Here is a 19,596-nt window from a genome sequence, read left to right on the forward strand (position 1 = left end):
GGGCCACTGTGGGTGCAGGGCAAGACAGTCCTGGGATCTGATTCTGACCTCAGTTCGGAAGCTAACGTTCCCACAGGCCACACTGCACCTCTTTTGGGAAACTCACCTGCAAAGTGGGAGTGACTGTGCATGATGCTTGCAGGTGAGGCATTCAGGAAATTGGCAAAGTAGCGGACTCTGGAAACAGCAGCTGCTTTTGTTAGGCGCAAGGATCGAGAAATATTTTCTTCTTTCCAAGATTAATAAGAGATTTGATGAAACGATGTGGTTTTGAGCAATAATCAAGGGAAAATAGACAGATAACATGATGAACACATAAAATGTTGAAAACAGTAGAAAGGTGTCACTGTTAACGATTTCTAGGGGGCCAGTGAGGTGACTTAATGGACACTGGGACCTGCCACAGGCTGGAGGACCTGAATTTGAAATCCAGGACCCACACAGAGCCAAAACAGAACTGATTACCACATGCACATGTCTTGTTACTCCCCACAACACATATAAGTACAACAGGAATTTGCTAGGGTGTATGCTGTAGCCTATTCTCTTCTGTATGAGCATGCTTTGCTAAGAGATGCCTTCATATGTAGACCTAAGCACAGTAGGTCTGAATTCCCACTGGTCCTTCTGAATTAGCGTTTCCAACACTTCTGCTCCCTTTGCTGTGATGGGCTTCACCAGTCTTTACCTTCCCTAGTTCCAGCAGGGTTCGCTGCCCTTGTCAGGTGCTCTCACCGATGACTGCAAGTGGTGGCTCACTGTCCTCATCATGCAGTAGCCTGTCCCGACTTGAAGTCCCCTCTCTGAAGCCCTGTCACTTAAGCAGTTTCGGATGTTGAATTTAGAATGTAGTTTTTTTAGCTGAAGTTAGTCTTTGGTCTGAGGCTTGCTGTTATCCCATTCCTTTCCAAATGCAGCCTTCCTATGTCTCCTATCCCCCCTTTATTCTGTATCACAGTGACGATGTAGGGCCCGACATCTGCAGGGTATTATGAACCAGATGATAAAGGTTCAGGGAAAGCAGAGGGATAGGGAAGGTAGGTCATGGTGGTGCACACCTCTGTTGCCAGCACTTAGGAGACTGAGGCAGAACTTGAGGACCTCCAGTTCATAAGCTGTGTAGCAGGACCTGGCCTCAGAACCACCACCCTCCCAACAAACAAACAAGCCTATAACTAGAGGTTTTTGCTACCTTTTAAAGCAAAATGTAATTCTTACTTTTAGTTCTAGGTTTCATCTAATGCATGTAAGAGTATAATTCATGTAGAGATGAGTATGTTTTGCATTTTTACCTGATTCTTGGACAGAATGAAAAATTAATTCAGGGGTAAATTAAATGGGAAGCAATAGCACAATCTCATGCTGAATTTAAGATATTATTATTTCTATTGCATATAATATTCTTAGTGAAAATTATATTTATTTGCCAGATGCTGAGAAGTACAGAGTGTAGAATTCAAATCAATCTTAGAAGTTGCCCCTTTGGGGTTGGGGATTTAGCTCAGTGGTAGAGCGCTTGCCTAGCAAGCGCAAGGCCCTGGGTTTGGTCCCCAGCTCCGAAAAAAAAAAAAAAAAAAAAAAAAAAAAGAAGTTGCCCATTTATCCCTGGTCAGTGACAGACTGACTTCTACAGTAATGTTTACCTGCTGTTGATTGGCTCCCATGATTTTGAAAATGTTTGTGGATTCCCTTTTCCCTCGGACACTGAACTAGAGCTGCCAATAAATAGCCAATAAACAGGACCTGAAATACTCAGATAATCTCTAGTCAGCATGTAAATTTAACAAAACCACGGTGCTCTTTGCTGTATACTTTGGGTATGGTATATGTTTATATCACCAAAGTATGTCCAAGGGAATAAATCGGGCTTACACCTCTATGATGTATTATGAGGTCCTGGTTCAATCTGTAACACTTCCAAAAAGGAGAAACATGAATTTAAAGCTTTAGGACCGTGACATGGCTTGGATGGTAAAGGTGCTTGCATGCAAGCTCTGTACCCTGATTCCCATGTGTCTGGTCCTCACAAAGGGGTGTCGAGACACAGCTCCACAGAGTTGTCCTCTGACCCGCGCAGTGCCACGGCATGCATCCACATCATGCATGCATGTCTACACAAGGTAAAAATACAGCACAACGTTCTGCCAAGTGTGGTGGTACTCACGTTTAATCCCAGCAGAGACAAGCATATGTCTGAGTTCAAGGTTTTCCTGGTCTCTAGAGTGAGTTTCAGGCTATGCAGAGCTGCCTGATGAGACCCTGTCTCACAAACATGGTTAACATGATATAGTTAAATCTATAAATACTCACACAGGAAAGGTAAGCAGGCCACATGAAGTAGTGCATGTAAATAACCAGGCCAGGTAACCCTGGGCTGGTTGCTAGAAGAGGGTGGGATGAAACTAGGTTCGGCAGGAAGTTGTTTCTGGGAATGTCTAATCTTCCATTGCGAATGTTCCGGGATCAAACCACCAGGGAAGTGGTCGAGACTCAACATTTCCCACTCTGACAAACAGCAGATTTGACCCCACGATAATGGAATGGCTTGAGGAAGGTGATTGGAGGGTCTCCTGCCATGGATGGGTTTTTGCCATTAGGGGTTTGCTAGGTTGGGTGAACAGATGTCCTTGGGAAGGCAGGTGGGGAGTGAGTGAGTGAAGGAGTAGAGTTGGCAGCCATGCACATGTCAGTGTAGGGTTACCCGGCCTGCTCTGTGCGTGCGGGCTGTGCTATCAGCACGTTTCCATTAGAGGAAGCAGCTGCTCGTGTGTAAGCAGGTGTTTCAGAGGGAAGTGAGATGTGAGGAGAGGCTCAGCAGCTGTGAATAAAAACCCAGCAATGTGTGGACGAGGCTTCCAGGGGCTGAGTGTGGAAGAAGATTAGACGTGTAGAATGAAGGGGACTAGATGTACCAACCAGGTGTACCTCCACTGCCTGAGTCCTTCCAAGTCTTCCTTCTGTTCATGAAAAGAAACAGCTCCACTGTCACGAGCCCCAGCTTAACCTCTCACTCTTATTCTGCCTTCAGTGGCATCGGAAAGCAACAGGGCCCTTGGACAGAGAACTGACTGCCTTGTCTGTGTGCAGAAACAGGGCATTTCTTTGCCAAGATAGTCCAGCAGGAGGCTCTTGTGGACACCATTGACATATGTACTAGAGTCAGGCACTGAAGATGTGCATAGATGCTCAGTGAGGTCCATGTAAAACTATTGAACTGTGCAGCACCTTGCTCTCAAGTATTTAGTTTAGTAGCTAAAACCAGAAGAGGAAACTTGTTATCCTGATCCTGATGGACATGCAAAACGTCAGATAGAAATGACAGAGAAGACTAGCTTTGGAAGAGAGGAGCTTGGAGAAGTATCATTTTGACAAAGTGACTTGGAAGGATATTTATGGAGAGGATGCTGTAAGTAGAGACAACGCACGGGTGTGTTGTGGGTGTGATAAACAGCTCACTTTGTGTACAGGTTAGATATTCATACATGTCATAGAAAATTATAAAAGTGTCCACTTGAATATATGTTTACTAAGAGCCTTGAATATATTTTAAGGTGGTGGTTGAGCCCCAGGCGTGTTCTTTGAAATGGAGAGAGGTTTAGTTAGTGCTCTTGGTTAGTCAATCCATTCTGCAGTCTGGATTGGAGTGAATAGAGATGATGAAAGCAATAGACAAAGAAGAGGTCAACCTTAACCACAAAAGAGATCCTGTGACCTCCCTCCAATCCTGGATGGCAGTGGAGATATAGAAAACGAGGGAGAGCCATGCCAGATTGTGTTAACATTGGTGAATTTACTATGAACCTAGCAATAGGCTATATCATTTTTGTGTCATATGAAGATTTGGAAACTTACTTCAAACGGGAGATAAGGAAATGGCTCTGATGTTGACGACTGTTTTCAGTTTGGATAACTGATACAATTTGGTCCCAACAGCAAGCACAGTAGGTAAGAGGAGTGGTACTGTGTGCTCTGGCGTGTATTAGAAGTAAAGCATAGGAGATGGGGGTAAGCAGGGATAGATAGGGAAGGCCTTGGGACAGGTCATACAGAGCAGAAAAACGAGTCTAGCCTGATTATCAACTTAATTCATAAATTTGCTGGCTTAAGATGTCCATGATGTCTTCTGGCCTGACTTTATCAGGGAAACTTTATCAGTCATTTTGAGAATTACCCAAATGATCTGAGGGTTCCTTGCCATTCTAAAACTGTAACTCGTCTGATTTATCTGTAAGCTTCTGAGTGTCACACTGCATTAACATCTCACTTTTTGGATCACAAATACCTACAGTAGTTGTTTACACTTGATTGATAGTTGGCAATTAAATCTGCCCTCAACAGAGTATACACTCACTGGTGCTCACTAGATATAATTCTTCTCGCTGGAAAGGTATCATCTAACGTTCTCACAGACGTATGCAATTAGGATTTCTTCTAGGCAAGTGTTCTACCAGAGCAGTGTACCCCAAATGGATTCCTTTTGTTCTAGCCCATGGCGTTTATGTGTACCTGGATTCTAAACACATGGGACTAAATCTGCCCTAATAAAGTGACTTTTAAACTGGGACCAATGTGATTATGACTGGCAGAAAGGATTTTACTTTGCCTCTTGTTTTTCAACTCTCTAATCCAAACCTGTGTCACAGGTTCACTGATGTACTTAAATGAAGCCACACTGCTCCACAATGTCAAAGTTCGGTACAGTAAAGACAGAATCTACGTAAGTACTTGACCAGCGTCTTCAGTTTTTGTGGCTAATTGTCTCACACACCACGTGTACTTTTGCCCTGCTTGGTCTGTGTGTGCTGGGCGTGAGAGTTCTAACGTGTTCTTGACATGTGGGGCTCCCCATGAGCCTGGTTCACAGTGGGTACTTAATAAAATCTGCAGAATGAGATAATGAAGTCAGAGAACCAACTACTTCAGGCTTACAAAGGTCTAATTTGAGTGTTTAAAAAACTATTTTGGAGTTTGATTTATTTACTTATTTTTTTGGTATATGTCTCTAGATCTGTATAACTTCACTTTCACACTGTGCAGAGAATTTAAGGCAGCCTATATGTATTGAAGTAAAATCAAACCAAACTAAACGAGGGAAACAACATAAATTAAAACAGAAGGCAATAGCTGAAGAGGTATCCGATATCCAAGAATTCTGATCATGGAGCCCAAATAACTGTACGATTTCATTAGCCCTTAAATGCTGGCCCTAAATGTCTAGATCATTAAACACAAAGAAAGACGATGCTTTCGGTGTAAGAGGTTTGTATCAGATCATTCAGATGGATATTTAGCTACTGTTTTTAATTATAATTATCCCTCGGGCACACATGAATGAGATTTTATTCTGCTCTGACCTGGTTCTGGATTCCTCTGTCAGTTGCAGATAGATTACCACACTCTGGTATCCTGTTATAAAGATGGGGCTTCATTATTTTTGAACGAAGGACGCACACGGCTTCTTTGACACTTACAAGATCAAATGACAGTCTTAATCTTTTATATCACTATCAATTTGCCTAATTGTACTTACTTAATTCTGACTAAATTACATCTAGTCTTTGCCATCTGTCCAAGTAGTGACAGCTGGGAAATAGCACTAATGTAGTCTGTTCCCAAAGAACGGCTTGTCTTCAAGCATCCTGTTCAACTTCACTCTCCTGTATTTTTCCCTCAACTAAGAAAAGAATGTATTTAGGTGTGACTATAGTTACTCTTGGGTAGAATTATTTTCCGAGGCAACGTTTATTCAATCTATAGCTTGCAGTCGAACAGACTTCAGAGTTCACCAAGTGCTGTTTTAGGCACTGAAGTAATAACATTTTAAAACTATTAGAGAGTTTAACTAAATAGCAAGCCAGTGAAAATTAATTTAGATATAACCAGTAGGCTGCTGCTTCTGAGTGGATCTCAAGTCCCATGTTGTCAGAGTTGCCTAAAGTCATGAGGGTATATTCCTTTCTCTTAAGCCAGTTGGACCTGTTAGTTATAAAGTCCTTAAATGTGGGCAGTCCATAATTGCTAAATAAGGGTATCAATTACTATCCTATATACATGCATGCTTATGTGAATGAAACAATTTAAAGTAATGGTTTAAATGACATTTGTACTTCACAGAAATACTATCCTCCCTCATATTTGAGTAAAAGAGCAGGAGAACCTTATTGAACCTTTTCATGTTCCTGAAATCTCTAATTCTTTACTTTGGTTCTTATTTTTTAAAGATTTGTTTATTTTTATTTTATGCATGTATGTGTTTTGCCTGCATGTATGTTGTGTAGAAATATGTAGCTAGTGCATGTGAAGGTCAGAAAGGGTGTCAAATCGCTTGTTAGAATTATGTGAGCAACCATATGGGTGCCGGGGAACTGAACCTGGGTTCCATGTTTGAATAGACACGGCTGAGTCACCTGCACCTCTCTCCTCATTAGTCTTCTCTAGGGAACTGCTTTGGGGCATCGTGTGCATCTAGCAGCTTGAGAGGCTTTTACACTTCAACAGTTGGAAAGAAGAGAGAAAAGTATGATCTTGTATGCTCCACTTTCATCAGTATTACTAACTACATTTCTATCCGAGTAGCAGTTTTATGAATTCTAGTACATTTCTGTGGTCTTAAAAAAAAAAAACAAATCCAATTTCAAAGTTTAAAAGAAATTCAAGTTTCTCATGAAACGGTTACTCCAGTGGTTGGCATGTGGCACTCTGCAGAACTCCCAAGATCAAGTGGCTGTCTCAGCGCTAAGTCACTCCTGAGCCTTCACTGACAGGGAAGGCTCAGAAAGGAGCTAAAGATCCCTTGAATGTTTTAGGAGCAGTTTAAGTGGTCTGAGGATACTTGTGACCTGAACTGAGCTGTAGAACCCAGCTTGGGGTCCCTAAGTGGACTCAGCAGCAGCCACCGTGGGAGATTTTAGATACTCAGATCTTGGTGGCGATGTGGTGAAGCCATGTACCAGGAAGAACTACAGGAAGGGATTTTTGCTTTTGTTTTTGGAGACACGGGGAAGTAGGAAGACATAGTCTTGATTTTGAAGGTGTTGATCTTGAAATGACAGCATAAAAAACATTTACTTGAAAATAAGTATTTCTTTGGAATGTTTTCGAAATGGTAGGTTCTTTTAAATCAGAAAGTATATAATATAGAATTAGAAATGTGGAATTTGAAGTCGTGTGTATGAGAAAGGTTCTGTCTGTTGAATATTTCTCCTGTTTTCTTTGTTTAGTTTTGAAGCAAGTAATAACTACCAGTTTCACTTTTCTGCCTTTCCTACTTAGACGTATGTGGCCAACATTCTGATTGCAGTGAATCCATACTTTGATATACCTAAGATATATTCTTCAGACACAATAAAGTCCTATCAAGGAAAATCTCTTGGGACAATGCCACCTCATGTCTTTGCCATTGGTAAGTTATACTTTACTTTTTGTCCTGTACGATACAGATTTACTAGATTTTTAGATTGTTTTGAGTCTTTTAAAGGATTTCATTGCATATATTCATTGTACATGGCACTGTGTTACATAAGGATGTTTTTATGCAAGTGTGTACTGTTTATCATGTACGTGACCCTTCCCCACACCCTCCCTCACACCCTGTACTCTCCTCTTCTCTACCCTCTTCCTCTTGTTAGTCCATTTTGTTTCCTAGATAGTTTCACCTCTACTTTGATGTGGTGTTTACATTATGTGATTTTATGCGTCTATATGAAATCTAGGAATTACACAGGACAGAAGACTGTCTCAGTTTGTTTATTTTGGTATTCTCTAGGTACATCTATTTTCCTGTAAGAGATATAATTTTGCTTCTGTTTATGGCCTAAAAAATTTCCGTACCATATTTTTTCTTATCTATTCCTGTGTTGTTGGACACCTAGGTTGGTCTCAGAACTTATGTATTGTGAATTGTGTGTGATAAACATTGGTGTGCAATGACCTGTGTAGTCCCCTGACTTGGAGTCCCTTGGGTAAATGCCTAGGAGCAAAACTGTGTGTGTGTGTGTGTGTGTGTGTGTGTGTGTGTGTGTGTGTGTGTGTGTGTGTATGTGTGTGTGTGTGTATTGGTACATGTGTTAGGGCACATTTGTGGAGGTTAAAAAACAATTTGAAGTAAGTCCCATGTGGAGGTCAATTTGGTTTTCTCTTTTCACCTTTACATGTGTTCCAGGGATTAAATTCAGGTTGCTGGACTTGAATGACAAACACTTTTTACTAGCTGTATGGACAGCTTTCTTTCTTTCTTTCCTTCCTTCTTTTTTTTTCTTTCTTTTTTTTTTTTTTCGGAGCTGGGGACTGAACCCAGGGCCTTGTGCGTGCTAGGCAAGCGCTCTACCACTAAGCTAAATCCCCAATCCTCTTTCCTTCCTTCTTTCCTTCTTTTTTCCTTCCTTTCCTTCCTTCCTTCCTTCCTTCTTTCTTTCTTTCTTTCTTTCTTTCTTTCTTTCTTTCTTTCTTTCCTTCCTTCTTTCTTTCTCTCTTTCTCATTCATTCATCCATTCATTCATTCAATCTTTTGAGGAACCATCATACTGGTTTTTGCAGAGGATGTACTTGTTACATTCCTACCAGCAGTATACAAGGGTTTCCTTTTGTTTGCATGTATTAATTGTTCATAATTTGTCATCAGGACGTTTTCATATATATATATATATATATATATATATATATATATATATATATATATATATATATATATATATATAGCATATTTTGAGGGTATTCACCCCGTTATCCTTTTGGGTCTCCCTACCACTCCTATGAGTCCTCTGCCTCTTCCAACCACAGCCTTTGTACTTTAGTCAGTGTGTGTTTGTGAGTGTGTGTGTGTGTGTGATGTGAGTGTGTGTGTGAGTTTGTGTGTGAGTGTGAGTGGCTGAGTGTGTATGTGTGAGTGTGTGTGTCTGAGTGTGTATGTGTGAGTGTGTGTGAGTGTGAGTGGCTGAGTGTGTATGTGTGAGTGTGTGTGTGAGTGTGTGTGTGAGTGTGATGTGAGTGTTTGTGTGAGTGTATGTGTGTGAGTGTGTGTGAGTGTATGTGTGTGTGTGAGTGTGAGTGTCTGAGTGTGTATGTGTGAGTGTGTGTGTGTGAGTGTGAGTGTCTGAGTGTGTATGTGTGAGTGTGTGTGACCCAATGGGTTTAATTAGTTTTGTTTACAGGAGTGTGAGCACTTCTATTACTGGGGAAAATGTCTGTCTATGGCTATGCATGAATCCTTAGAAAGCAGTGGGGATCTGTGAGCCCTCCTTGCTCCATGACAGGATTTTGATAGAGTCAGTGTTGAGCAGATAATCACAATTGCTCTGAGTTCAGGATTGGGACAGTCATGTCATTCCTGACAATCATCATTTCGTTCCTCTCCTCCATCCCTTTCTGTGGCTCTGGTGTTCTTCTGAAACCCCCACCTTGCAATTTTGGTATATTCTAGATATCAATTGTTTGTTAGATTTTCTCACACTCCGTAGACTGTGTCTTCATCTAATGTTTCCTTTGCTACTCAAAGATTATTAATTTGACGAGATCATATTTGTCAGTGATTGGCATGGTTTCCTGAGTGACTGGAGACCTCTTTAGGCCCATTCACAAAGTCTTTGTCTACGTGTCTACCTTGTGTTTGACCTACTTTTTCCTCTAACAGTTTCAGAGTTTTAGGTCTCACATTTAGGTTTTTCAAACATAAAGAGTTGATGTTTGAATGGGATGAGAAATAAGGAATTAGCTTCCTCCGTCTACATGAGAATGAGAGACTGTCTTTTCTCCTGTGTATATCTTTGACACCTTTGTAAAAAATATCAGGTGGATTGTATTCTATTGACCTACATGTCTATTTTTGTGCCTGCACTATGCTGCTGCTGCTGCTGCTGCTGCTGCTGCTGCTGCTGCTGTTGTTGTTGTTATATTGCAATACAACTTGAAATCAGATATGGTGGTCTCTACTATTCTTCTTAAGTAAGATTGTTTTCTTTATCTGGGATCTTTTGGTTTTCCAAATGAATTTAATAGTTTTTCTTACTTATATGAAGAATGACGTTTTGATGGAAATTGCATTGAATCTTTAGGTTGCTTTGGTAGTATAACCACTTTCATAATTACTTCCACCTATGAGCATGGGAGGTCTTTCTCCTTTTCTAGTATCCTTTTCTTTCTTTCTTTTTTTTTTTTTTTTTACTTTTTAACATTTATATTTGTTTGAAACATTTTATATAAGTTTGTTGATACTTAATTGCCCAATTAGCTTCATTGTTCTGTGAATTAATAACTGTAAAGCTTAACCCACAGTCACCCTGTCCCTGAGAGGTTTCTCTTGCCATTTTTTTTTCTCTTTTTTTTTTTTTTTTATTAACTTGAGTATTTCTTATATACATTTCAAGTGTTATTCCCTTTCCCGGTTTCCGGGCAAACATCCCCCTCCCCCCTCCCCTTCCTTATGGGTGTTCTCCTCCCAACCCTCCCCCCATTGCCGCCCTCCCCCCATAGTCTAGTTCACTGGGGGTTCAGTCTTAGCAGGACCCAGGGCTTCCCCTTCCACTGGTGCTCTTACTAGGATATTCATTGCTACCTATGGGGTCAGAGTCCAGGGTCAGTCCATGTATAGTCTTTAGGTAGTGGCTTAGTCCCTGGAAGCTCTGGTTGCTTGACATTGTTGTACTTTTGGGGTCTCGAGCCCCTTCAAGCTCTTCCAGTTCTTTCTCTGATTCCTTCAACGGGGGACCTATTCTCAGTTCAGTGGTTTGCTGCTGGCATTCGCCTCTGTATTTGCTGTATTCTGGCTGTGTCTCTCAGGAGCGATCTACATCCGGCCCCTGTCGGTCTGCACTTCTTTGCTTCATCCATCTTGTCTAATTGGGTGGCTGTATATGTATGGGCCACATGTGGGGCAGGCTCTGAATGGGTGTTCCTTCAGTCTCTGTTTTAATCTTTGCCTCTCCCTTCCCTGCCAAGGGTATTCTTTTTCCTCATTTAAAGAAGGAGTGAAGCATTCACATTTTGATCATCCGTCTTGAGTTTCGTTTGTTCTAGGGATCTAGGGTAATTCAAGCATTTGGGCTAATAGCCACTTATCAATGAGTGCATACCATGTATGTCTTTCTGTGATTGGGTTAGCTCACTCAGGATGATATTTTCCAGTTCCAACCATTTGCCTACGAATTTCATAAACTCGTTGTTTTTGATAGCTGAGTAATATTCCATTGTGTAGATGTACCACATTTTCTGTATCCATTCCTCTGTTGAAGGGCATCTGGGTTCTTTCCATTTTCTGGCTATTATAAATAAGGCTGCGATGAACATAGTGGAGCACGTGTCTCTTTTATATGTTGAGGCATCTTTTGGGTATATGCCCAAGAGAGGTATAGCTGGATCCTCAGGCAGTTCAATGTCCAATTTTCTGAGGAACCTCCAGACTGATTTCCAGAATGGTTTTACCAGTCTGCAATCCCACCAACAATGGAGGAGTGTTCCTCTTTCTCCACATCCTCGCCAGCATCTGCTGTCACCTGAGTTTTTGATCTTAGCCCATCGCACTGGTGTGAGGCGAAATCTCAGAGTTGTTTTGATTTGCATTTCCCTTATGACTAAAGATGTTGAACATTTCTTTAGGTGTTTCTCAGCCATTCGGCATTCCTCAGCAGTGAATTCTTTGTTTAGCTCTGAACCCCATTTTTTAATAGGGTTATTTGTTTCCCTGCGGTCTAACTTCTTGAGTTCTTTGTATATTTTGGATATAAGGCCTCTATCTGTTGTAGGATTGGTAAAGATCTTTTCCCAATCTGTTGGTTGCCGTTTTGTCCTAACCACCGTGTCCTTTGCCTTACAGAAGCTTTGCAGTTTTATGAGATCCCATTTGTCGATTCTTGATCTTAGAGCATAAGCCATTGGTGTTTTGTTCAGGAAATTTTTTCCAGTGCCCATGTGTTCCAGATGCTTCCCTAGTTTTTCTTCTATTAGTTTGACTGTGTCTGGTTTGATGTGGAGGTCCTTGATCCACTTGGACTTAAGCTTTGTACAGGGTGATAAGCATGGATCGATCTGCATTCTTCTACATGTTGACCTCCAGTTGAACCAGCACCATTTGCTGAAAATGCTATCTTTTTTCCATTGGATGGTTTTGGCTCCTTTGTCAAAAATCAAGTGACCATAGGTGTGTGGGTTCATTTCTGGGTCTTCAATTCTATTCCATTGGTCTGTCTGTCTGTCTCCGTACCAATACCATGCAGTTTTTATCACTATTGCTCTGTAATACTGCTTGAGTTCAGGGATAGTGATTCCCCCTGAAGTCCTTTTATTGTTGAGGATAGCTTTAGCTATCCTGGGTTTTTTGTTATTCCAGATGAATTTGCAAATTGTTCTGTCTAACTCTTTGAAGAATTGGATTGGTATTTTGATGGGGATTGCATTGAATCTGTAGATTGCTTTTGGTAAAATGGCCATTTTTACTATATTAAGCCTGCCAATCCATGAGCATGGGAGATCTTTCCATCTTCTGAGGTCTTCTTCAATTTCTTTCCTCAGTGTCTTGAAGTTCTTATTGTACAGATCTTTTACTTGCTTGGTTAAAGTCACACCGAGGTACTTTATATTATTTGGGTCTATTATGAAGGGTGTCGTTTCCCTAATTTCTTTCTCGGCTTGTTTCTCTTTTGTATAGAGGAAGGCAACTGATTTATTTGAGTTAATTTTATACCCAGCCACTTTGCTGAAGTTGTTTATCAGCTTTAGTAGTTCTCTGGTGGATCTTTTGGGATCACTTAAATATACTATCATGTCATCTGCAATTAGTGATATTTTGACCTCTTCTTTTCCGATCTGTATCCCTTTGATCTCCTTTTGTTGTCTGATTGCTCTGGCTAGAACTTCAAGAACTATATTGAATAAGTAGGGAGAGAGTGGGCAGCCTTGTCTAGTCCCTGATTTTAGTGGGATTGCTTCAAGTTTCTCTCCATTTAGTTTAATGTTAGCAACTGGTTTGCTGTATATGGCTTTTACTATGTTTAGGTATGGGCCTTGAATTCCTTATTCTTTCCAGGACTTTTATCATGAAGGGGTGTTGAATTTTGTCAAATGCTTTCTCAGCATCTAATGAAATGATCATGTGGTTCTGTTCTTTCAGTTTGTTTATATAATGGATCACGTTGATGGTTTTCCGTATATTAAACCATCCCTGCATGCCTGGGATGAAGCCTACTTGATCATGGTGGATGATTGTTTTGATGTGCTCTTGAATTCGGTTTGCCAGAATTTTATTGAGTATTTTTGCGTCGATATTCATAAGGGAAATTGGTCTGAAGTTCTCTTTCTTTGTTGTGTCTTTGTGTGGTTTAGGTATAAGAGTAATTGTGGCTTCGTAGAAGGAATTCGGTAGGGCTCCATCTGTTTCAATTTTGTGGAATAGTTTGGATAATATTGGTATGAGGTCTTCTATGAAGGTTTGATAGAATTCTGCACTAAACCCGTCTGGACCTGGGCTCTTTTTGGTTGGGAGACCTTTAATGACTGCTTCTATTTCCTTAGGAGTTATGGGGTTGTTTAACTGGTTTATCTGTTCCTGATTTAACTTCGATACCTGGTATCTGTCTAGGAAATTGTCCATTTCCTGTAGATTTTCAAGTTTTGTTGAATATAGGCTTTTATAGTAAGATCTGATGACTTTTTGAATTTCCTCTGAATCTGTAGTTATGTCTCCCTTTTCATTTCTGATTTTGTTAATTTGGACACACTCTCTGGGTCCTCTCGTTGGTCTGGCTAAGGGTTTATCTATCTTGTTGATTTTCTCAAAGAACCAACTTTTGGTTCTATTGATTCTTTCTATGGGCCTTTTTGTTTCTACTTGGTTGATTTCAGCTCTGAGTTTGATTATTTCCTGCCTTCTACTCCTCCTGGGTGTATTTGCTTCTTTTTGCTCTAGAGCTTTTAGGTGTGCTGTCAAGCTGCTGACATATGCTCTTTCCTGTTTCTTTCTGCAGGCACTCAGCGCTATGAGTTTTCCTCTTAGCACAGCTTTCATTGTGTCCCATAAGTTTGGGTATGTTGTATCTTCATTTTCATTAAATTCTAAAAAGTCTTTAATTTCTTTCTTTATTTCTTCCTTGACCAGGTTATCATTGAGTAGAGCATTGTTCAATTTCCAAGTATATGTGGGCATTCTTCCCTTATTGTTATTGAAGACCAGTTTTAGGCCGTGGTGGTCCGATAGCACGCATGGGATTATTTCTATCTTTCTGTACCTGTTGAGGCCCGTTTTTTGACCAATTATATGGTCAATTTTGGAGAAAGTACCATGAGGAGCTGAGAAGAAGGTATATCCTTTTGCTTTAGGATAGAATGTTCTATAAATATCCGTTAAGTCCATTTGGCTCATGACTTCTCTTAGTCTGTCGACATCACTGTTTAATTTCTGTTTCCATGATCTGTCCATTGATGAGAGTGGGGTGTTGAAATCTCCCACTATTATTGTGTGAGGTGCAATGTGTGTTTTGAGCTTTAGTAAGGTTTCTTTTACGTATGTAGGTGCCCTTGTATTTGGGGCATAGATATTTAGGATTGAGAGTTCATCTTGGTGGATTTTTCCTTTGATGAATATGAAGTGTCCTTCCTTATCTTTTTTGATGACTTTTAGTTGGAAATTGATTTTATTTGATATTAGAATGGCTACTCCAGCTTGCTTCTTCTGACCATTTGCTTGGAAAGTTGTTTTCCAGCCTTTCACTCTGAGGTAGAGTCTGTCTTTGTCTCTGAGGTGTGTTTCCTGTAGGCAGCAGAATGCAGGGTCCTCGTTGCGTATCCAGTTTGTTAATCTATGTCTTTTTATTGGGGAGTTGAGGCCATTGATATTGAGAGATATTAAGGAATAGTGATCATTGCTTCCCGTTATATTCATATTTGGATGTGAGGTTATGTTTGTGTGCTTTCATTCTCTTTGTTTTGTTGCCAAGACGATTAGTTTCTTGCTTCTTCTAGGGTATAGCTTGCCTCCTTATGTTGGGCTTTACCATTTATTATCCTTTGTAGTGCTGGATTTGTAGAAAGATATTGTGTAAATTTGGTTTTGTCATGGAATATCTTGGTTTCTCCATCAATGTTAATTGAGAGTTTTGCTGGATACAGTAACCTGGGCTGGCATTTGTGTTCTCTTAGGGTCTGTATAACATCAGTCCAGGATCTTCTGGCCTTCATAGTTTCTGGCGAGAAGTCTGGTGTGATTCTGATAGGTCTGCCTTTATATGTTACTTGACCTTTTTCCCTTACTGCTTTTAATATTCTTTCTTTATTTTGTGCGTTTGGTGTTTTGACAATTATGTGACGGGAGGTGTTTCTTTTCTGGTCCAATCTATTTGGAGTTCTGTAGGCTTCTTGTATGTCTATGGGTATCTCTTTTTTTAGGTTAGGGAAGTTTTCTTCTATGATTTTGTTGAAGATATTTACTGGTCCTTTGAGCTGGGAGTCTTCACTCTCTTCTATACCTATTATCCTTAGGTTTGATCTTCTCATTGAATCCTGGATTTCCTGTATGTTTTGGACCAGTAGCTTTTTCCGCTTTACATTATCTTTGACAGTTGAGTCAATGATTTCTATGGAATCTTCTGCTCCTGAGATTCTCTCTTCCATCTCTTGTATTCTGTTGGTGAAGCTTGTATCTACAGCTCCTTGTCTCTTCTTTTGGTTTTCTATATCCAGGGTTGTTTCCATGTGTTCTTTCTTGATTGCTTCTATTTCCATTTTTAATTCCTTCAACTGTTTGATTGTGTTTTCCTGGAATTCTTTCAGGGATTTTTGCGATTCCTCTCTGTAGGCTTTTACTTGTTTATTAATGTTTTCCTGTGTTTCCCTAAGTGTGTTCATGTCTTTCTTGAAGTCCTCCAGCATCATGATCAAATATGATTTTGAAACTAGATCTTGCTTTTCTGGTGTGTTTGGATATTCCATGTTTGTTTTGGTGGGAGAATTGGGCTCCGATGATGGCATGTAGTCTTGGTTTCTGTTGCTTGGGTTCCTGCGCTTGCCTCTCGCCTTCAGATTATCTCTAGTGTTACTTTGTTCTGCTATTTCTGACAGTGGCTAGACTGTCCTATAAGCCTGTGTGTCAGGAGTGCTGTAGACCTGTTTTCCTCTCTTTCAGTCAGTTATGGGGACAGAGTGTTCTGCTTTCGGGCGTGTAGTTTTTCCTCTCTACAGGTCTTCAGCTGTTCCTGTGGGCCTGTGTCTTGAGTTCACCAGGCAGCTTTCTTGCAGCAGAAAATTTGGTCTTACCTGTGGTCCCGAGGCTCAAGTTCGCTTGTGGGGTGCTGCCCAGGGGCTCTCTGCAGAGGCAGCAACCAGGAAGACCTGTGCCGCCCCTTCCGGGAGCTTCAGTGCACCAGGGTTCCAGATGGTCTTTGGCTTTTTCCTCTGGCGTCCGAGATGTGTGTGCAGGGAGCAGTCTCTTCTGGTTTCCCAGGCTTGTCTGCCTCTCTGAAGGTTTAGCTCTCCCTCCCACGGGATTTGGGTGCAGAGAACTGTTTATCCGGTCTGTTTCTTTCAGGTTCCGGCGGTGTCTCAGGCACAGGGGTCCTGCCGCTCCTGGGCCCTCCCCCACGGGAGCCCAGAGGCCTTATACAGATTCCTCTTGGGCCAGGGATGTGGGCAGGGGTGAGCAGTGTTGGTGGTCTCTTCCGCTCTGCAGCCTCAGGAGTGCCCACCTGACCAGGCGGTTGGGTCTCTCTCTCACCGGGTCTGGGAGCAGAGAGCTGCTGCGGGCCGGGATCCGCGGGTGTCCTAGTATCCTTTTCTATTTCTTCTCAGTATTTGTAAGTTTTTATTGTACTGTCTTCCACTCCCTTAGTTAGATGTTTTTCAGGGTATTTTATTTTAATTTTTGTTGTAATTACAAACAGAATTCTTTCCTTAATTTCTTTCTCAACATGTGTGTGTTTGGTGTTTACTGGTATACACTGGGGCATGATGGTGTAACTACTGATCTTTGTATGTTAGTTTTGCATCTCGTCAACATTTCTGAAAGTGTACTTTAGCTGTCAGAGTTTTCTGTTGCATCCTTTAGGGTCTCTTATGTCCTATCATATCATCTGCTAATGAGGATAGACTGACTAATGTTTCTATTTGTGTTTCTTTTATTTTCTCCTCTTGGAACATTTCTATAGCCAAGATTTGAAGCACTATGCCTAGGCGAGTGGGGAAAGTTGAAACTGTTGCATTGGTCGTGGTTTTAGTAGCTTCCAGTTTCTCCTCCCAGTACACTGTTGGCTTAGCTGTGCTACAAACAGCCATTGTTATTTTGAGAATGCTCCTACTGTGCCTCATCTATTCAGGGATCTTAACATGGAGAGATGTTGGACTTTGTCTAAAGCCTTTTCTGAATCTATTGAGACGTTCATGTGATTTCTGTGTTAGTCCATTTCAGTGATGTATTATATTTCCTTTAAATCCCTGGACCCTGCAATGAAACCAATTTGATTTCAGTAAAGGACCTTCTGGATATATTCTTAAATCCAATTTTCAAGTATTTTATTTATAAGTTTTATATCAGTATCCACCAGGGGCACTAGTATGTAATTTTGTTTTTTGTTGTTATGTCTCTTGTTTGGGCTTCAGGGTGATACTAGCTTTCTACAAATAATTTAGTAGCATTTTTTTCCTTTTTTGTTTTGGGTTGGTTTGTGAAACACTGACACTACTTTATAAGTCTGATAGTATTGTATGGTCAATCTGTATTGTCCTGGACTGTTTTTAAGTGTAGGATTTTTAAAATTATTATTTCTATTTTGATATAGACTTGTTTAAATTTTTTATCATATCTTGGTTTAATTTTGGTGGTTTATATTATATTTTAGAAATGTATCCATTTTTGGATACAAATTTTTAAATTTAACTTTTGATAATTTAATAATTCATACAATACATTGTGATCATATTCCTCCCATTGCCCATTCTTACCCCTTTCTACATCTCTCTTATCTGAAACTAATTCTCATCTTATTTTCATGTTTTAGCTTTTGTGAAAATATACATACAGGTTCTCATAGTTGCTGGGTGTTCATGATTACATCATGTCACCAGAGACAGTATTTCCTTGACTTCTCCATCATCAAGTTTTACACCCTTTCCTTGCCCCATTTCTGTGGCATCTCTGGAGCAGGTGTCACAGATGCCTTGTTTAGGGCTGAACACTCCACAGCCACTCACTTCCAGACTTTGGGCAGGCATGAGTCTCTATAGTTACCGTTCCTTCCAAAAGTTCTTCTCTGGCCAAGGCAGACTGCAGTACTAGTATACAGTATAAATATAAATATTTAAACAGCAGTGTGACTACATGTCCATTTTAGCTTAATATCAATGCCAGGTTTCCTCCTGGGTTTTTGCCCAGGTTCACTGTACCAGATATATGTTTCTTTCCATTGACTGGGACTCAAATTGACTCAGATTTGATTACCCCACCCCCACAAATAGTTGGGCTACTGTTGCACCAGCAGGAAGATCTTGCCTGCAGATTGGTATTATAGTACCCAGCATCTACAGCCCAGTACGGCCTTTGATACTTTACCCCGCAGCAGCCTGCACAGCACCTTCCAGGACCAAGAACTTAGTGGCCTGAACGCTTCAAGCTTAGATCGAGTGTGGTGTCGTCAGTAGTAGAGCCCTTCTGTCTAGTTCTTGTGGGTGACCAAGAGCAATGGCAATAGCTTCCACTGTCTGGAGAGCCTCTGTGGTCTACCTGGACAACAGTTCACAAGGCTCTGGGACTTTTGTTTAAAGGCTAATGGCTTCTGGGAACAGCATGACTAATTCATGCAGAGTACCCTTCAGTCAAGCTTGAAAATGTCCGAGTTACCTTATAATGTAATGGGTTTATATGACAGTTCCCTATTTGCCGAGTTTCTGTTGAGCTGACACACCCATTTTGTTTCCTTCACGCCCCCACTCCATTCCCACTTAAGCCTTCCCAGCTCTAGTGTCACCCCTGAACTTCCCTACCACATGTGCTTTATCTCCATCTGCGTATCGTCCTGTCCCCCACCCCCTTATCACGTGTCGTACTATCTCTGCTTGTCATCCCCCTCCCCCACCTCCAGAATACGCTTCTCGTGTCCCTTTACTTATTCCCTGGCCTCCACAGAACCTACTCCAATTTAAACTTGGAAATATAAACAAGTGAAGTCAGGATTCCCGTAAGAAAGAACACAGCGCATTTTCATTGAGGTTCCCATCTTAGGAATATAGGTGTGAGAGCTTCTCTAGAATCTCTGCTAATGTCTCCATTTTCATCCAAATTTTATGACGCTTAGCCTTTTCTTTCTTTAGTTAGCTTAGCTAAAGGTTTGTCTGTCTTGTTATTTTCCCCCCAAAGAACCAATACAAAGAATCATTGTTTTTTTTCTTTTCTTTTTTCCATTTTATTAATTTCTGCCTGATCTTAGCAATTTCTTTCTTTTGACTGAATTTCGCTTTGATTTGTTCTGTTCTTCCACAGGCCCAAGATGCACTGTCATGTGTTTCTTTGAGAGCTCCTTGATTATTATTTTTTTTTAAATGTAGGCACTTGCAGCTATAAATTTCTATTTTTGAACATCTTCATTGTATCCCATAAATTTGAGTATGCTGTTGGATTAGTAATTT

The 19,596-nt window shown here is 40.8% G+C and overlaps 1 protein-coding gene across 6 annotated transcripts in view; it reads left to right on the forward strand.

Moving 5' to 3' along the window:
• Positions 1 to 19,596, forward strand: part of Myo6 (myosin VI) — a 154,869-nt gene that overhangs the window by 52,855 nt on the left and 82,418 nt on the right. For all 6 annotated transcript variants that reach the window (XR_005488326.2, XR_005488327.2, XM_008766423.3 and 3 more), the window contains exons 4-5: positions 4,644 to 4,717; positions 7,273 to 7,402. Coding sequence is in view for 4 of the 6 variants with exons in the window: in XM_008766423.3 (XP_008764645.1) it covers positions 4,644 to 4,717; positions 7,273 to 7,402 (204 nt within the window). In the remaining 2 variants the exon portion in view is untranslated. The remainder of the gene's footprint in view (positions 1 to 4,643; positions 4,718 to 7,272; positions 7,403 to 19,596) is intronic.

The sequence above is a fragment of the Rattus norvegicus genome, chromosome 8 (genome assembly GCF_036323735.1).
Source record: "Rattus norvegicus strain BN/NHsdMcwi chromosome 8, GRCr8, whole genome shotgun sequence".
Taxonomy (NCBI): domain Eukaryota; kingdom Metazoa; phylum Chordata; class Mammalia; order Rodentia; family Muridae; genus Rattus; species Rattus norvegicus.